Source organism: Coprinopsis cinerea (genome assembly GCF_000182895.1).
Source record: "Coprinopsis cinerea okayama7#130 chromosome 7 map unlocalized cont3.7, whole genome shotgun sequence".
In the NCBI taxonomy this organism is placed as follows: domain Eukaryota; kingdom Fungi; phylum Basidiomycota; class Agaricomycetes; order Agaricales; family Psathyrellaceae; genus Coprinopsis; species Coprinopsis cinerea.
In genome coordinates, this window is record NW_003307538.1 from 1464447 (window position 1) to 1478328 (window position 13882).

General features: G+C 51.5%; 7 protein-coding genes across 7 annotated transcripts; 6 read left to right on the plus strand and 1 right to left on the minus strand.

Moving 5' to 3' along the window:
- The first annotated feature begins 122 nt into the window (after positions 1–122).
- On the plus strand, positions 123–1020 carry CC1G_14834 (hypothetical protein). Its single transcript, XM_002910809.1, has 3 exons — positions 123–428; positions 484–868; positions 918–1020. Exons 1-2 carry the CDS (start codon positions 304–306, stop codon positions 830–832), a joined length of 474 nt encoding a protein of 157 aa, XP_002910855.1. The 5' UTR covers positions 123–303; the 3' UTR covers positions 833–868; positions 918–1020.
- A 284-nt stretch (positions 1021–1304) lies between these two features.
- On the plus strand, positions 1305–3119 carry CC1G_00927 (dihydroorotate dehydrogenase; the record flags this gene model as incomplete). Its single annotated transcript, XM_001831328.2, has 6 exons — positions 1305–1697; positions 1751–1823; positions 1871–1929; positions 1982–2286; positions 2343–2575; positions 2629–3119. The coding sequence occupies exons 1-6, from the start codon at positions 1359–1361 to the stop codon at positions 3117–3119; spliced, it is 1500 nt and encodes a 499-aa protein (XP_001831380.1). The 5' UTR covers positions 1305–1358.
- Positions 3120–3312: 193 nt separating this feature from the next.
- On the plus strand, positions 3313–4817 carry CC1G_00928 (hypothetical protein; the record flags this gene model as incomplete). The annotated part of the gene is made up of 3 exons (XM_001831329.2): positions 3313–3899; positions 3963–4182; positions 4236–4817. The coding sequence occupies 3 exons, from the start codon at positions 3313–3315 to the stop codon at positions 4815–4817; spliced, it is 1389 nt and encodes a 462-aa protein (XP_001831381.2).
- An 865-nt stretch (positions 4818–5682) lies between these two features.
- On the plus strand, positions 5683–7364 carry CC1G_00929 (hypothetical protein; the record flags this gene model as incomplete). Its single annotated transcript, XM_001831330.2, has 4 exons — positions 5683–5949; positions 6015–6200; positions 6272–7103; positions 7165–7364. Exons 1-4 carry the CDS (start codon positions 5830–5832, stop codon positions 7362–7364), a joined length of 1338 nt encoding a protein of 445 aa, XP_001831382.1. The 5' UTR covers positions 5683–5829.
- A 1218-nt stretch (positions 7365–8582) lies between these two features.
- CC1G_00930 (hypothetical protein) lies at positions 8583–9485 on the plus strand. The gene is made up of 2 exons (XM_001831331.2): positions 8583–8807; positions 8865–9485. Exons 1-2 carry the CDS (start codon positions 8704–8706, stop codon positions 9061–9063), a joined length of 303 nt encoding a protein of 100 aa, XP_001831383.1. The 5' UTR covers positions 8583–8703; the 3' UTR covers positions 9064–9485.
- Positions 9486–9647: 162 nt separating this feature from the next.
- On the minus strand, positions 9648–12294 carry CC1G_00931 (receptor; the record flags this gene model as incomplete). Its single annotated transcript, XM_001831332.2, has 19 exons — positions 9648–9862; positions 9915–9971; positions 10194–10269; positions 10321–10354; positions 10404–10513; positions 10572–10629; positions 10683–10761; positions 10820–10834; positions 10889–10906; positions 10959–10971; positions 11023–11118; positions 11176–11302; positions 11355–11476; positions 11531–11590; positions 11650–11695; positions 11749–11917; positions 11975–12081; positions 12133–12149; positions 12205–12294. The coding sequence occupies 19 exons, from the start codon at positions 12292–12294 to the stop codon at positions 9648–9650; spliced, it is 1509 nt and encodes a 502-aa protein (XP_001831384.2).
- A 1243-nt stretch (positions 12295–13537) lies between these two features.
- Positions 13538–13855, plus strand: CC1G_00932 (hypothetical protein; the record flags this gene model as incomplete). Its single annotated transcript, XM_001831333.2, has 2 exons — positions 13538–13602; positions 13660–13855. 2 exons carry the CDS (start codon positions 13538–13540, stop codon positions 13853–13855), a joined length of 261 nt encoding a protein of 86 aa, XP_001831385.2.
- Positions 13856–13882: the final 27 nt, after the last annotated feature.

Genomic DNA, 13882 nt, shown 5'->3' on the forward strand with positions numbered 1-13882 from the left:
GAACGCGACGTCATCGCGTATTTACAGCAGACCAGGACAAAGGACTGTTAATAGCACTCTCGTGCTGTGATCCCAGTGAAATGAGAAAATGTCCTTAACATTTAATACCCTGCTTTGTCGAGGAATATCCCACTCATCAACCTGTCTTCATTCCATGCATAAAACACCGTTGCATTGTTGCTGATTATCGCATCAAGCTCCTTCGCAATGGTTTAAATTCATGAGCATCTACTCTCCTCTGCTACTGGACCACCACGCGCGTCTGAGCTAGGATCGACATCGGGACTCGACGAGGGTGGTGCCATGCTCTGTCTTCCAGCGACTAGCCCGGTCACCCCTCCGCCCCCTCGCGTTCGGCGTGGTAAGCTAGTGCGCCGCCCTCCGCCTAACAGGAAAAAGGATGCATCGACAAACGTCGTGAGCTCGGTGTACGCTGTCATTCTGTCACGTATCCTCCGTCTGACTCACCTCGATTCTGTTCAGTTCTCCGCGAACCCCACGACGACCTAGAAAGCTTTCACGCGCACGAACCCGATCCACACCAGCCAAACCACACTTGAATCCACGGACCCCGTCACAGAGCACGGCGCACTCTGTTAACAATCCCGGGTTGAAGCGACAGATGATGCTGCTGTGGAAAAGATTGCGCAACCCAGGCATCCCATTCGCCAAGCGCAATTCACGGCGCTTTTCGTTTATGCCCCCAGGATTCGTCCGGATCGACATACCGCAGGAGTTCCAGCAGCTTCGTAATTGCTCTGGGTCATCCAATGATGCCCTGCTTCAGCTCGACGACCCGACAGTAATCCCGAGTAAGAAATGGCAACAATAATCCGACGACATCTCCGCTATGGAACGACTTTTACGAGTGAGTCTCATCCTTCTCGCGACCACCAAATGTCTAACGACACATGAAGCCTTCTACATTCATGAATCTCTGCGTGATGACAATACGAGTTGCATTCGAGCCCAGCAATATCCAATAAACACGGTAGAATGAAGCAATTGCAATGCTAGCCCAGACAAGGATAGATATTCTATGTTCCTTTCCTTTGATGCCTGCCTTTCTCTCGCCCGTGTTTCTCAGATCGACAATCGTAATATACCCTCATAAATACACGGCGCCCTGACAGATTTAGGCGCCCGTTTGGCAGTTGAAGTGAAATGGAACCAGCTTGAGGGGAGATGTGACATCCGTATTTTGGAACTCCGTCATCACTAGATCAAGCCATCACCCACACAGCACCGATTGTTTCACGAGCCGATCGCGTGTTGGTGTTTCCGGCAACTCCGACTCGACACATCCACCTTTCCTCCTCAAGTCGAACGCCCAAATTCGCGGTCACTTGGGTCTTCAAATGACATTGCTACATCGGGGAACGCTCAGGCTTGCTGCCCAACGTTCAGGGAAATGGCGAGCCGCCAGTCAAACCCTCCGTTCAGCGTCCACCAAAGCCTCGTCGACACCTGGCGCGACGCTGAGGACTGTAGCCTATGCTGGTGTCTTTGCGGTCTCCGCTGGATTGTTCTCTATTTATTACTTCGACTCTCGGTCGGCCATTCATCGATACGTGCTCACACCTGTTCTTCGAAATGTCTGTGATGCGGAAGCGGGTCATAAGCTAGCGGTGAAAGCCCTCAAGTATGGCCTCGCTGCGAAGGATAGAGTGGAGGATGATCCTATTCTGAGAGGAGAGGTGAGATCAGTCCTTTATGAGTGTGCATTCTGATTAACATTCACATCTCTCAGATTTGGGGTCAGGAAGTGAACAACCCGGTTGGTGTCGCAGCCGGATTCGACAAGGACGGAGAGGCTATTGACGGTGAGCATTCCCTGAAATATGCCTCTTCAGTCATTCATTCTCCGTAGGCCTGTTCGATCTTGGTTTCAGCTGGGTGGAGATCGGAAGTGTCACGCCCAAGCCCCAGGTACGCCGTCCTCTAAACAAGGACTCGTTACCTTCTCTAACAAATTCAAAAGCCCGGAAACCCAAAACCCCGCGTGTTCCGACTTGAAGAGGACCAAGCAATTATCAACCGTTACGGCTTCCCTTCGCAGGGACACTCCTACGTTCTCTCTCGACTGCAAGAGCGTCTCCCTCCCTACGAACCCCAGGCAGAACAGGCATCCTTGCGCAAGGGCGACATCCTCGCTGTTAACCTTGGCAAGAATAAGGAGTCTCCGGCTGATTCCATCGACGACTTTGTCAAGGGAGTAAACACCTTTGGACCCTACTCTGACGTACTGGTGATCAATGTGTCCAGTCCCAATACCCCAGGGCTCCGGTAAGTTCGAGTTGGCGAGCCTCTCGCTTTGCAGCTCCTTAATGTGTACACTCCAGTGGCCTTCAAAACCGCGATTCCCTCGAAGAACTGCTACAAGGTGTAACCAAGGCCAGAGACGCCCTCGCTCCCTCCCCAATTACCTCCAAACGACCCAAGCTCCTGTTGAAGTTGGCTCCCGACCTGAACGAATCGCAGCTTGTTGAGATTGCTGAAGTCATTCGACAAAGCAAGATCGACGGCGTCATTGTGAGCAACACCACCATCCAGCGACCCAAGCACTTGATCAATGGTGTGTGCATGCCGAACGGGTTTTTCGCTAACTTCCTATTGACCGGTGTTCAGCCAGCAAACAGGAAGCCGGTGGACTCTCAGGCCCACCCGTCAAACCCTACTCTCTCCTTGCACTCAAGACCCTCCGTGAGCAACTTCCAGCTTCAATTCCTCTGATCGGTTGCGGCGGTATCTGGACTGGAAAGGATGCGCTTGATTTCGCCAAAGCAGGTGCTTCGCTCGTCCAACTCTACACCAGCTTCGGCTACGACGGTGTCGGTACTCCTCGCCGAATCAAGGACGAACTTGTTGAGGAACTCAAGAAAGAGGGTAAAACGTGGAATCAGATTGTCACCGAGTCTGTCGACAAGCTCAGTTTGAAGGGATCACCTCCCACCGGGGAGATTCAAAAGGGGGAGGCTGCTGTAGGACAGCTTGTTGCTGAAGCAGAGCACTTGAAAGGTCTTTTGGACAAACTTGGGGATGAAATTGAGAAAAAGGCTCCCCTTCCTGGCGACCATTCGATAGAGCAGGGGGAGGTTCAAGCTTCGAATATCTCATAGTAGATGGAGGGAATATATAGATAAGATAATGCGAATATCGTTATCTCCTTTGATGCATCACATGAATGGTTGAGGCGCTAAACCGGCGGGGGCTTTTCTCTTTGAAATTACCTTTCACTCACCATAGTAATGACCATCCAATACCCCTTTGCTACGACGACGACAATACCCTAATTGACAGACTCTGTCCCCCATGGTCTTAAGAATAACACCGGCCGCTTCAGACTCAACAGGAATGGACCCGGACAATTCTGACCCAACCACTCCAACAGGGACATCGTCCATCTCAACTTCGTCATCATCCATGTTGACTCCCCTCTCCTCCTTAAGAGCCGCAAGATCGAACTCGACACTTGCGTCCCTCGTCTCCCAGAAGAGTCAGATCAGATCCCACAGGTCCATGTCGACACTGAACCCTCCCGAAACTCGGTTTTCAAGCCTCAGATACGGAGACAAAGACGACTTGGGCAAAGCCACTATCTGCGACGCAGAAACCGGGCTGCGTCTTCATCGACACCCGAGTCTGTGGCTGGAAGACGGGAGCGTCATATGCAGAGTCGAGGACACCCTGTTCTGCGTGCACATGTCGGTTTTGGCTAGACATTCGATATGTTTCCGTGACATGTTCGCCATTCCCCAGCCTGAATCCAACCTCCGGGACTCTTTGGTACTCGAAGGGGTTGGAATGCGTAGTGGCGCCCAAAGGATCCCTGTGATAACCCTGTTTGACAAGGCAGAAGATGTCGCCAACTTGATCGAAGCCCTTTATGACATTGGAACGTGCGTTTCTTCTCCCTAGTGGTTCACCTCTCCCTTTGTCTCACTTAGTTGCCTTATACACAGGAATTTCGGGAATAATGATGAAAAGGATTTCCGAGCGGTTGCTGGAATCCTACGACTTGCGACGAAATATATTATTGATGAGCTGCGGGAGATGGCGCTGAATCATCTCAGCATAGCCTGGCCCACGACGCTCAAGGCTTGGGACCTGAGGGAAGATCTTGCCCGTAGCTACGAAATCGACGCTACTATACCTAGCGCACGTCTCTACCCTCATCCATTTGTGAGTTGTTTTGATCATCTCTTTACTTGACTATCCATTGATGGGATATGCAGGAAGTAATCAACCTAGCCAGAGAAGTTGAGGCCCCTTCACTGCTACCAGCGGCATTCTATGATCTATCTCGGTATTCCTTCTCGCAGATATTCGAACCACATGAAGACGACGCTCTCTATCGACCACCTGAACAACCTCCACCACCTTTGTCCCCCGCCGATTTACAAAGGCTATGCGTAGGGAAGGAGCACACTCAACAGATGATCACAGCTCTGATCCAGGCGATGGGTAATGGCCAGCATATTCGCCAGTCGCAACAACACCCCCCTCACAGCTTGTCGCGACGAACCTCATCTTCAGGCGCTGTTTGCGTGTCAGCCGCAGCCTGCCGGAAAGACTTCACCGAGCTTGTCGAGCTTGCCACACAGCATTACTTGTTCGATCGCGAACGAGGATGCCATGACCCTCTTTACGTTGCGGAAGAGCTGGGACAGTTGAAGAGCGCAGAAATCTCCGAGTGTAAGGCGTGTGCCAAATCACTGGAGGGCTGGGCGGCTAGGGAGAGGGAGAAGATCTGGAAACTAATACCGGTTTGGTTTAGGTTGGACATGCCGGTGGATGCTTCTGCGAAGTTTCACTGAATCATGCAAGGACCGTTGTATCAGATGGGTGGACATTTACCGTATGATTCGACGATTATATGGACGTCGGTAGTTCGTCCATGTAGATTAGATATCTGGTCTCTATAGCTGCTTTTTATCTATCATTACTGTTCCTATAGTGTGCTTTTCTGCGCTTGCCAACGTTGACGTTGCCTGAGCTCCCATTTCATCGCGCAGTGTGCCACGGGCCACTGCTCGGAAAAGGCCGCGCTTTGCTCGCTTTGTCTTTGACTCTGCCTACCTCATACCCTCACACGGTCTCCGAAAAAAGACAACGTGCCGTACTCAAAGCGCATTTCTCCAGGTGAGTGAACTTCTTGAACTGACTATGTATGTATGAATGCATCTTGATTCCTATTCTATTCTTATTTCGTATGCAGATGCAAGCCGAACCCTCGGTCGCAAAGCAACCGTCAAGTTAACCTTGTTGTTCCCAAACTGAGGCAATCAGGGGCTCCTCCGTTGCGAACCAGTGCGCACTGCGAACCTCATGCGATTGATGTTCGTTGCTCCCTTGACTCCCACTTTCATAAGACAATAGGAGGTACCACAGTGCCGCGAGGCGCCGTCCTTCCGCTGCTTAGGGACATTGCTTGGACCAGCAATTTGACCCGTGAAGACCGACATCTTCCACGTTCCCTGGGTAACAATGGGTTGTTTGTATGAAATCGCCAGGTTGTTGTCCAAGTGGACGATGTGGAACAAATGGATTCGGGCTGATGTATGACAGATTGTATCACCTAAAGAGAATGTGGCAAATGTGGCATGGTGCGATGCTATATAAAGTGCTCTCGATGGCCGGTTCAATTCCCCAGGCTTCCCTTCTTTCCCTTCTTCCTTAGTTCTATCTTCTACCCTTCTACCCTTCCACCTTTCTTCATTTTCTAGCCTGGTGCTATACAGTTCGACACTGTTTCGCCCATTTTTCAATCTTCACGTTCTTCAGGAGTAAATCGTCTTCGACAGACCACACGACTCGACTATCCCAATAATGGTCCGCGCTACGATCTTGTTGGCTGGCCTCGCTGCCGCGTCCGTCCATGCTGCGCCTCTTCAAAGGCGTATTGCCCAAGTCATTTCCGAGTCGACTGCTCAATGGGAGCAAGCCTGCGTGAGTCCTTTTCCTTCTTCCCTCCGCTGAACCCGGGTATTGATATTGTTGCCCTTTTCGTATAGATTGCCGCTGGAGGTGGACAGCAATGTAATCCTATCTCGGTCAAGGCTTTCAGCACTCTCTTGGCTGCTCCCGGACCCTGTGCTCAGCAGGACTCTGGTGACGAAATGGTGGATCTCGCCAAGCAGTTGGGAAGTGCTGAAATGATTCGGTTGGCTCAGATTTTTGTTCAGCAACCCCGCAATACGGTAAGTAGCTCCTTCCAAGCCATCTGTCTTGAAAGTGTCGTGTACTGATTCGGCATATCTCTCCCCCACAGCCCACTTCCCTTTCCACCCCTTACTGCCAAACTGCTCCTCGTAACGCGGAACTTAACGGCCTCTTCCAGTGCCAGTTTGAGGGTGCTAACCTTCAGACCTTCGTGGGCGGTGTTGCTGTTGGTCAGCCTGGGACCGTTCCCTTGGGATTGACAGAATTAAACCCCCTTGGTTCATGCCCTGCCAACCCTGGCGGTCCAATCCCTGACGGCGTCCAGTTGGTCACTTTGGTCCAAAACCCTGGCGCAGGAAACGGCGGAGGTGCACCTCCACCTCCCCCGCCAGCCCCTACCGTCGACACCTCTCCCCCGGCCGAGACTGATGCCCCTGCACCCCCTGTTGAAACCAACGCTCCTCCCGCTGGAGGAAACGGTGGCTTCCAGCTCGCCAACGGTCAGGAGGCTCAGAAGCTCAACGCCGAATTCGCCACCCTCTCCGCTGACTCTCCCTGCGAGGCCGGCCAAAGCGCTTGTGTTAACGGTGGCTTTGCCCAGTGCGTGAATGGACGATTCGCTATCACCCAGTGTGCTGGTGGTTTGACCTGCGCTGCCCTCCCACTCGTCAACGCGCCTGGTACCTCCATCACTTGCACTACCGTCGCCGATGCTGAGGACCGTATCGCACGCACTGGCGCCACTGGTGGCCTGACTGGCAACGGTGCTGGCAATGGAGGAAACACTGGCAACACTCCCGCCCCTGCCCCTGCTCCTGCCCCCGCCCCTTCTCCCGCCCCTCAGGCTCCTCCCGCTGGTGATTTCCGCGCCGAGAACGGCAGGCAGGCTCAAGCTTTGAACGCCCAATTTGCAACCCTCAACGAGAACTCTCCTTGCAATGGTCAGTCTTTATGATCTCTTTTCGCTGCATAACACCTTTACTGACCGCGTCTTCATTGCAGCTGGCGAGAACGCTTGTGTTAATGGTGGATTTGCTCAATGCCTGAACGGACGGTTCGCCATCACCCAATGTGCCGGTAGCTTGACCTGCGCTGCCCTTCCCCTCGTTAATGCCCCTGGTACCTCTATCGCGTGCACCACCGAGGCTGATGCTGCTGCCCGCATTGCAGCATCCGGCGCTACTGGCGGCATCCGTGGATGAGTAGACTGGTCTCCTCGTTGATATCTTATTACTCCCTTTTTCTACCCTTTCTCGTACATCATTTTGTCAATAGCATCACGCTCTTTTTTACGATACAATTACACTTTTGTATATAAGTTACATTCCGAAAATGAAGAGAGAGAGTGGAAGGATCAAGTGCGGGTCGTACATAGGATAAGTTAGGGCAACTCGTGAGGCAGGTAAACTGTGGAGCTCTCTCTCTCTCTCTCTCGGTATTTGGGAGGATCGGAGAGGAAATCTTACCCGTAGGCGGGGTAAGCTGTTTATCCAGCGAAAACCTTTGCGATCCTGTCTCTATAGACTCACCTCAGCTACGACGCTTAACATCCTCAGGTGAGTTTTGCACTTACATAGTGTTTTTGTGCTGGGCAATAGCCTGTGTCGATTCTAATGATCGGAATTCTGGTCGGGCAGATGCTAGAAGACGTCAAGGGGGTGAGCATCCTAGCTGGAAGCCAAGGATATTAGTCCACTCCTTACAGGAAGCTTTAGACTCAGCTGTCGGCTGTGGTTTTGGCTGAGAGCATTGGTAGTGGTTTTCAGTCGCGAAGCACGGCTTACTCGCCGGGCTATTGGGTCGCGCTAGCATGAAATAGTCGGTCTGGGAGGACTGCATGGGTGTAGTGGTCAGAGTAGTGACCGAGAAGGCAACCTGCAGCTTTTAGTCCATCTGACTCATAGACTCTGGGTATTTATGCACTTCCATTTCTACCGTTTTCTCGGGATTAAAAAGCAGAAACGTTTGCTCGGTGACTTCATAATGACGGAATATTCTAGATACATACCAGGAGTCCAAGCGGATAAAGGCTCCGCTGGAGGTACTACACTTTGGGTATTCGACAACTTGACCTAGGCTGTCTGAGGTGTTTGCGCTCGTCATTGGGGTAAAACTAGAAGGCTTCGATTCTTACCGTTGTCAAGACTACTACCTCCCTTTTCAAGCCCAAGTCTCCTAGCATGTCGGGAACGGTAGGTCTTGTAAATCTAAAAGAACAATTGAAAAATGATCAGGGGCTGGACTCTTCTGACTACCATCTCGGTGGGATCGGCGGCAGTCTTGAGACTGTAGAGGACCTCGGAACACCATCAACCCCAAAGGGTCCCAGTAAACCGGCCTGAGGCCGTGGAAGCCAAGTTAAAGGGGTGCCATTTAGGATTTAAACTGCTGCCTTCATCAGAAGTGGCCACTTCGCTTCCCTGCCCCTTGCCTGGAACGTTGGGCTATAAAGTCGTAACAGGCGACTTTTGCCTCCCCTCATCCCCTCTCTCTCTGGTTACCCTTATACCCTTCACGACCTTTCATTGATACCTCTCAGCGATGCCTCTCAGTATTTCCATGCCCTTCAGCCTCTCCTATCTCGTTATGACCCCAGGACGCGTCCGTCTTCCAGGCGAGACAGTCGTGAAGAAGTCCAGTCCACCGTGAGTCTCTCCATTTTCCGGAGCGTGAACGCGTCAATGACCTTGCACAACGCCCAGATCCAGCCCAACCTCTCGTCGCTGGTCGACAGACCTCTCAACGAAAGCGAGGTCTATCCGAGCTCGCGCCGGGAGCATGGGCCCTTTCCGTCGACTGTCCTCTGGACCTTCTCAGCCTTCGAAAGCTTCCAACAACGAGGCCGACTGTCTCCTCGAAGACGAGCCCCTTGCCATCCCCCAGCCCGTCGCTCGTCCCTGACCGTGAAGACTATCACAGACTCCCAGGCATTCTCCATGTTTACCCAAATGGCGCACCCCGGCTTCTTGCAAGTATGGACATAACCCAATCCCTGGATGGCATCATAGGTTCCCATTGGGATTCCACCAATGCACCCTGACACACAACGCATGACCTTTATCTACCGACCGTCGGATCCACACTGCCCTGGACTCCTCTCATGATCATGAACCGAACGATTCTTCGTCACCATATTGGAACTTTATTTCTTGTACTACTTATCATCGTTTGCACTTGACTTGATCCATTATGACCATATTTCCTCCTTCTCTTCATACGTATGCTCCTTCTGAATGGAACTAACCGACGTCTTTCCTTTAGCTATGTACATGACCTCATGTCTACCAATAGCTCTCATACAAATTCTTTCATTCCAGCCTCAATGTTGTCAGTGGCCGCCCCTTCTGTGAACAGGTGGTATCATTCGAAGGAATTTATACAGGAAAACAACACGGTTGGAACCAGGCGCCTCTGGCGTCTGTACGACCCGGCTGTTTTGAAGGCAAGTACGCGCCCTGACCAGCCATGTCCTCTGGCCTCGTCGCCTACCCTTGGCTCGGTCTTGACAGCGGCTCTAGTTCTCCATTGTCACCCGACAATGACGAACGCCGTGAGGTCCAGTCTTGAGATCCTGACTTGCGAGGACGCGAGTGCCCGGAGAGGCGATCGTGGGGTTCCACATCGTGAGCTTCATGGTCGTAAGATTCTAGTTCTAGTTCTTCGGATGTTCGCAACGGAAGATGTCCCGATGGTGAGGTATCTTATGAGTTATTAGCGTTGTACAGCAGGAACGACAGTAACCGGACATTTACCTTCACCGAAGATTCTATCCATTTCTTCCAGAGGCACTCCTTTTGTTTCGGGATAAGCTGAAATGGGACCAAAATCAGCACTGGGCGTTAGCCAAATGGTCATGGCGATTACTAACTGTAGTAGACTGAATAACGCCAATGGACAGAATGGACAGCTGTAAGTTTGAGTATAGAGTACGGGAAACGACCCACCAAGAACGAAGCTGAGGCCACAGAAAAACCCATGCATCCAATACAGACGCCATCGTATCACTTCCTGAAGATATGGAGTGGACTGACCCACTACCCAATTGAACGCCCAGTTAGTGGCGGTAGATAGTGATACACCCTTAGCCCGCATCTCCAACGGCATGATCTGATTTCATCGTCAGTGCAATATCCGCCACAGTCCGACATTGATGCTCACCTCTGGCGGATACAACCAGGGGATTGGTCCCCAGCTAGGAGCAGTCAGCACAGGGTTGATTGCGCAATGAGAACCTACCCCACCTGTAGCCGAATGCCGCATTGAATACTATGACGCTGAGAACAACCGCGTTGGGAGTCCACGAGGCGGTCAGGTACATGAAGTAGCCAGTCGCGAACAAGGCGAAGCCCATCTGAGCCCCAGATGGTAAGTAAGTTACAGTTACTGCCCACAAGTCGAGAGCGACATACGACGACTGCCCCAGACAATAGAATCGGCCTACGACCCCACCTATCGACAAGGTACCACCTACAGAGACACTTTCAGCGCGGGTTTCCTCAAAACGTAAACTCGAAACTCACGGAGGAACCGTGCTAAGGATGTAGAATATGGCGTTAATACCGGTCATGAGAATGGCTTGACGGCCAACCCAACCGGCCTCTGCCATACGTGTATGTCAGCATTACATTGAAGTTGTAGATGGTGGGACACAGAATACCTTCGAAGACACGGGCTAAACCAAGGCATGAGCTTTACACCGGCTTTGTAATCCCCGGGCCCAACTCACGCGCGTAGTAAGAGATAACTGATAAAGTACGGGTGAGATGGCTTCAAAAGGTGATGCTGAAGAGCTTCACCATTGATTCCGTTCTATTTGGTGGTCAATAAACCGTGGAAATCAAGAGTCGGAATTCCACCTACCATTTGGGCAAATGCTTGCGAAGACATGGCGAGCAGGACGCGACGTCCGTACTTTCTGAACATTGTAGCATAGGACCTGCCTTCACCCCTGCTCCTCTGGTTTTGCAACCCAGTAAACACATTTGTTCTTCCGGTGAATACGGGATTTCTCACCTCCTCGAGCACAGTCCGTTTGATGTCGTGGAATTCGGCCCTTGCAGCAGCACTGTCTGGGTCGTCTCCATGAAGATCCGTTATTACCTTGAGCCCTTCGTCATCTTGGTCGCTGTCTACCAGCCACCTGCAATGACCTCAGTGGGTAAAAGTGAGTAACATTCGGAGTATCATCTCACCTCGGACTTTCTGGGATGACGAGCGTGCCTGCAGCGAGTATAGAACCGATGACACATTGCAGAAATAGAGGTGTTCTCCATGCGAGGTTTGAATCGATGAATGAGCAAAAGTAGCCCACCCACTAAGACGGACTATGAATCAATGGCCGTCTATAGCGAACAAGTCGGAAACTCACAACTGAGAATGCGTATCCACTTATGTTTCCTGTGAATTCTATGCAGGCAAGCTTTCCCCGCTGATTAAACGAAGTGAGTGTCTTGATAGGACCTATGCAAGCTTGAAACACGAACTAACATGGGTCGGAGGTGAAATCTCGCTTTGATAGATTGGAACAATGGTTCTGGAAGTTGATGATGAGGGTACAACAGAGCGACGTGAGGGAAAGTGCCTCACGAAAGTAACCCAACACCAAATCCACTGATCAACCGCCCGAGAACCATAGTATGATAACCAATGGCGAACGTCTGCACGAAACCTCCGAGAGTGAAGATTATGGCACCGGTCAGCAGGGTCTTCCTCCGCCCAATGATATCTCCCACTCGGCCAGCTGCGAGAGAAGTAACTGTTACGGAGCCATGAACGATAATTAAACGCGATAAGGACCCGTGTAAAGACTAACCGAAAGCGCCGATCTCCAGGATCGCGACCATAGTCCCGATTTGAATCGCATTGGGCTCCTCAAAATAGCCAATGAACTGGGGTCCAGTTATGATCCCCGACATAACTCTGCCATTCAAATTCAGTAGACGAATAGCGGGTAAGCCTTTCGTGCTTCACCCTTGATCATAGCCAAACTGCATGGGTGATATTGAACCGTTGCCCAGGTTCTCTTCGAAGGACGATACGTACCAAGAAAACGCCTAAACTCGCGAAAATCGAGACCGCATAGAGCAGTCTTTTTCCAACCATTCTCCTACGAGGTTTTGGATAATACGCCATGGTGGCTAGTAGTCGCTGGCAAGCGATATCGCTTGGGCGTTGCGAGGTGGTGGTTCACGGGAACGTTGCACGTCAGCGGAAGTACCGCCAGACTCTAACCTAATGATGCGATCAAAACCTTATACCCACGGTGTACCCTAAAGCTCCCGGCCCTGTAGTAGCCTTTCTGGAAGTAGGGCAAGGCTTAATTCGCAAAGCCCCTGCGGGCGATCCTGACCATCCACCACCGACATGGGTGGGACTCAAGGAGTTCCTCGCCGACTCCCTGATAGTTATAATCAACTCACGACCTCCCAAATGATAACATTACGGGGCTCTGATTCTTAACTGCACCCAATCAACAAGCATACTAGAGGAGCATCAAGCCCCAGCGCCCCACGTTATCACGTAGAGCTGGTTCAGAATGCTGTCTATAATAGTATCGAGCAATAGCCACGCTGATTGACTACTTATGAAAAACGGACATCCACGAGCTGGATGTAGTTCAGGAGCGACCTTGCGCGCTTAAAGTCCCGCGGCAATCACGGCTGTTACAAGGCCCCATCATTTTGGAACCCAGCACGGACAAACAAAGGCTAAATAACGTCCGATGAGGCATTCAAACTCGTTGAAACACAGGCCCTAGTCTTCCCGATATTCCAGTGTACCGCGCAGCTATGCTACGTCCAACTAGTTTCACAGGGAAGTACATATCGCGACAATTATGAAGAAAAAAATCAGATCCTACAGCCTTACCTCAAGGTTCGGAACGGTTGCCAAACACATTGGGCAGAGAACAATGGCGATTGACTCTATGTTTGTTGTACCGGCGTTGACCACCAAGTCGGTCACAACGGACTACTGAACTCTATTGTCCGTTAAGAAAGCTACAATGCGGTACCAGAAGACCTTTGTTCCGCAGAACTTCCGATTGTGACCGACGCAGTCATAAATCACTGCTTGGACCCGCTAGGCTGTTTCTTCAGTACGATCGGGATCGACTCCTTTTCTCAACTCCTTTCACTCTTCTCGTCTCTCTTTAATTGGATACTGCGTGCTGGCTACGATCCCTGACTCGAACCCACGACCCTCTGCAACGACTACTAGCTTTCGAACACTCTTTGAAACAAATCCAACTTCAACACGCTAGTAGCGGGTCTACCGACAGTCCACCAGTGCAACCTTTTCAATTGTTGTCGCCCTCGCAACGATTCAACCAACCCCTCACCCACGACCCATTGTCCCATTTATAATTCCCGACAAAATGGCCATGATCGTTCGTGACCCTCGCTTTTCCATGTCTGCTGCTCCTTCTGCCTACGCTCAAAGGTATATGAATTATCCCAATCCGGTTGTGGCATCGGACTGACCCACATGGATTTTTAGCGCTGAACAACCCCCACGACGACAGCCACGCGTTTCCTTCGGGAAGCGCCTCAACCGCCAGATTACCAACCTCTGGAAGTTGTTTACCAACACCCGTGGGCGACAGCGAGCCTCCGTTTATTCCAGCCAATTTGTCACACTTACCTCCAGGAGGAGGAGCACGATCCCGACCCCAATCGTCAGGCTTAACGCTTGAACACCCTGTCAACTACCCCGGCGATAC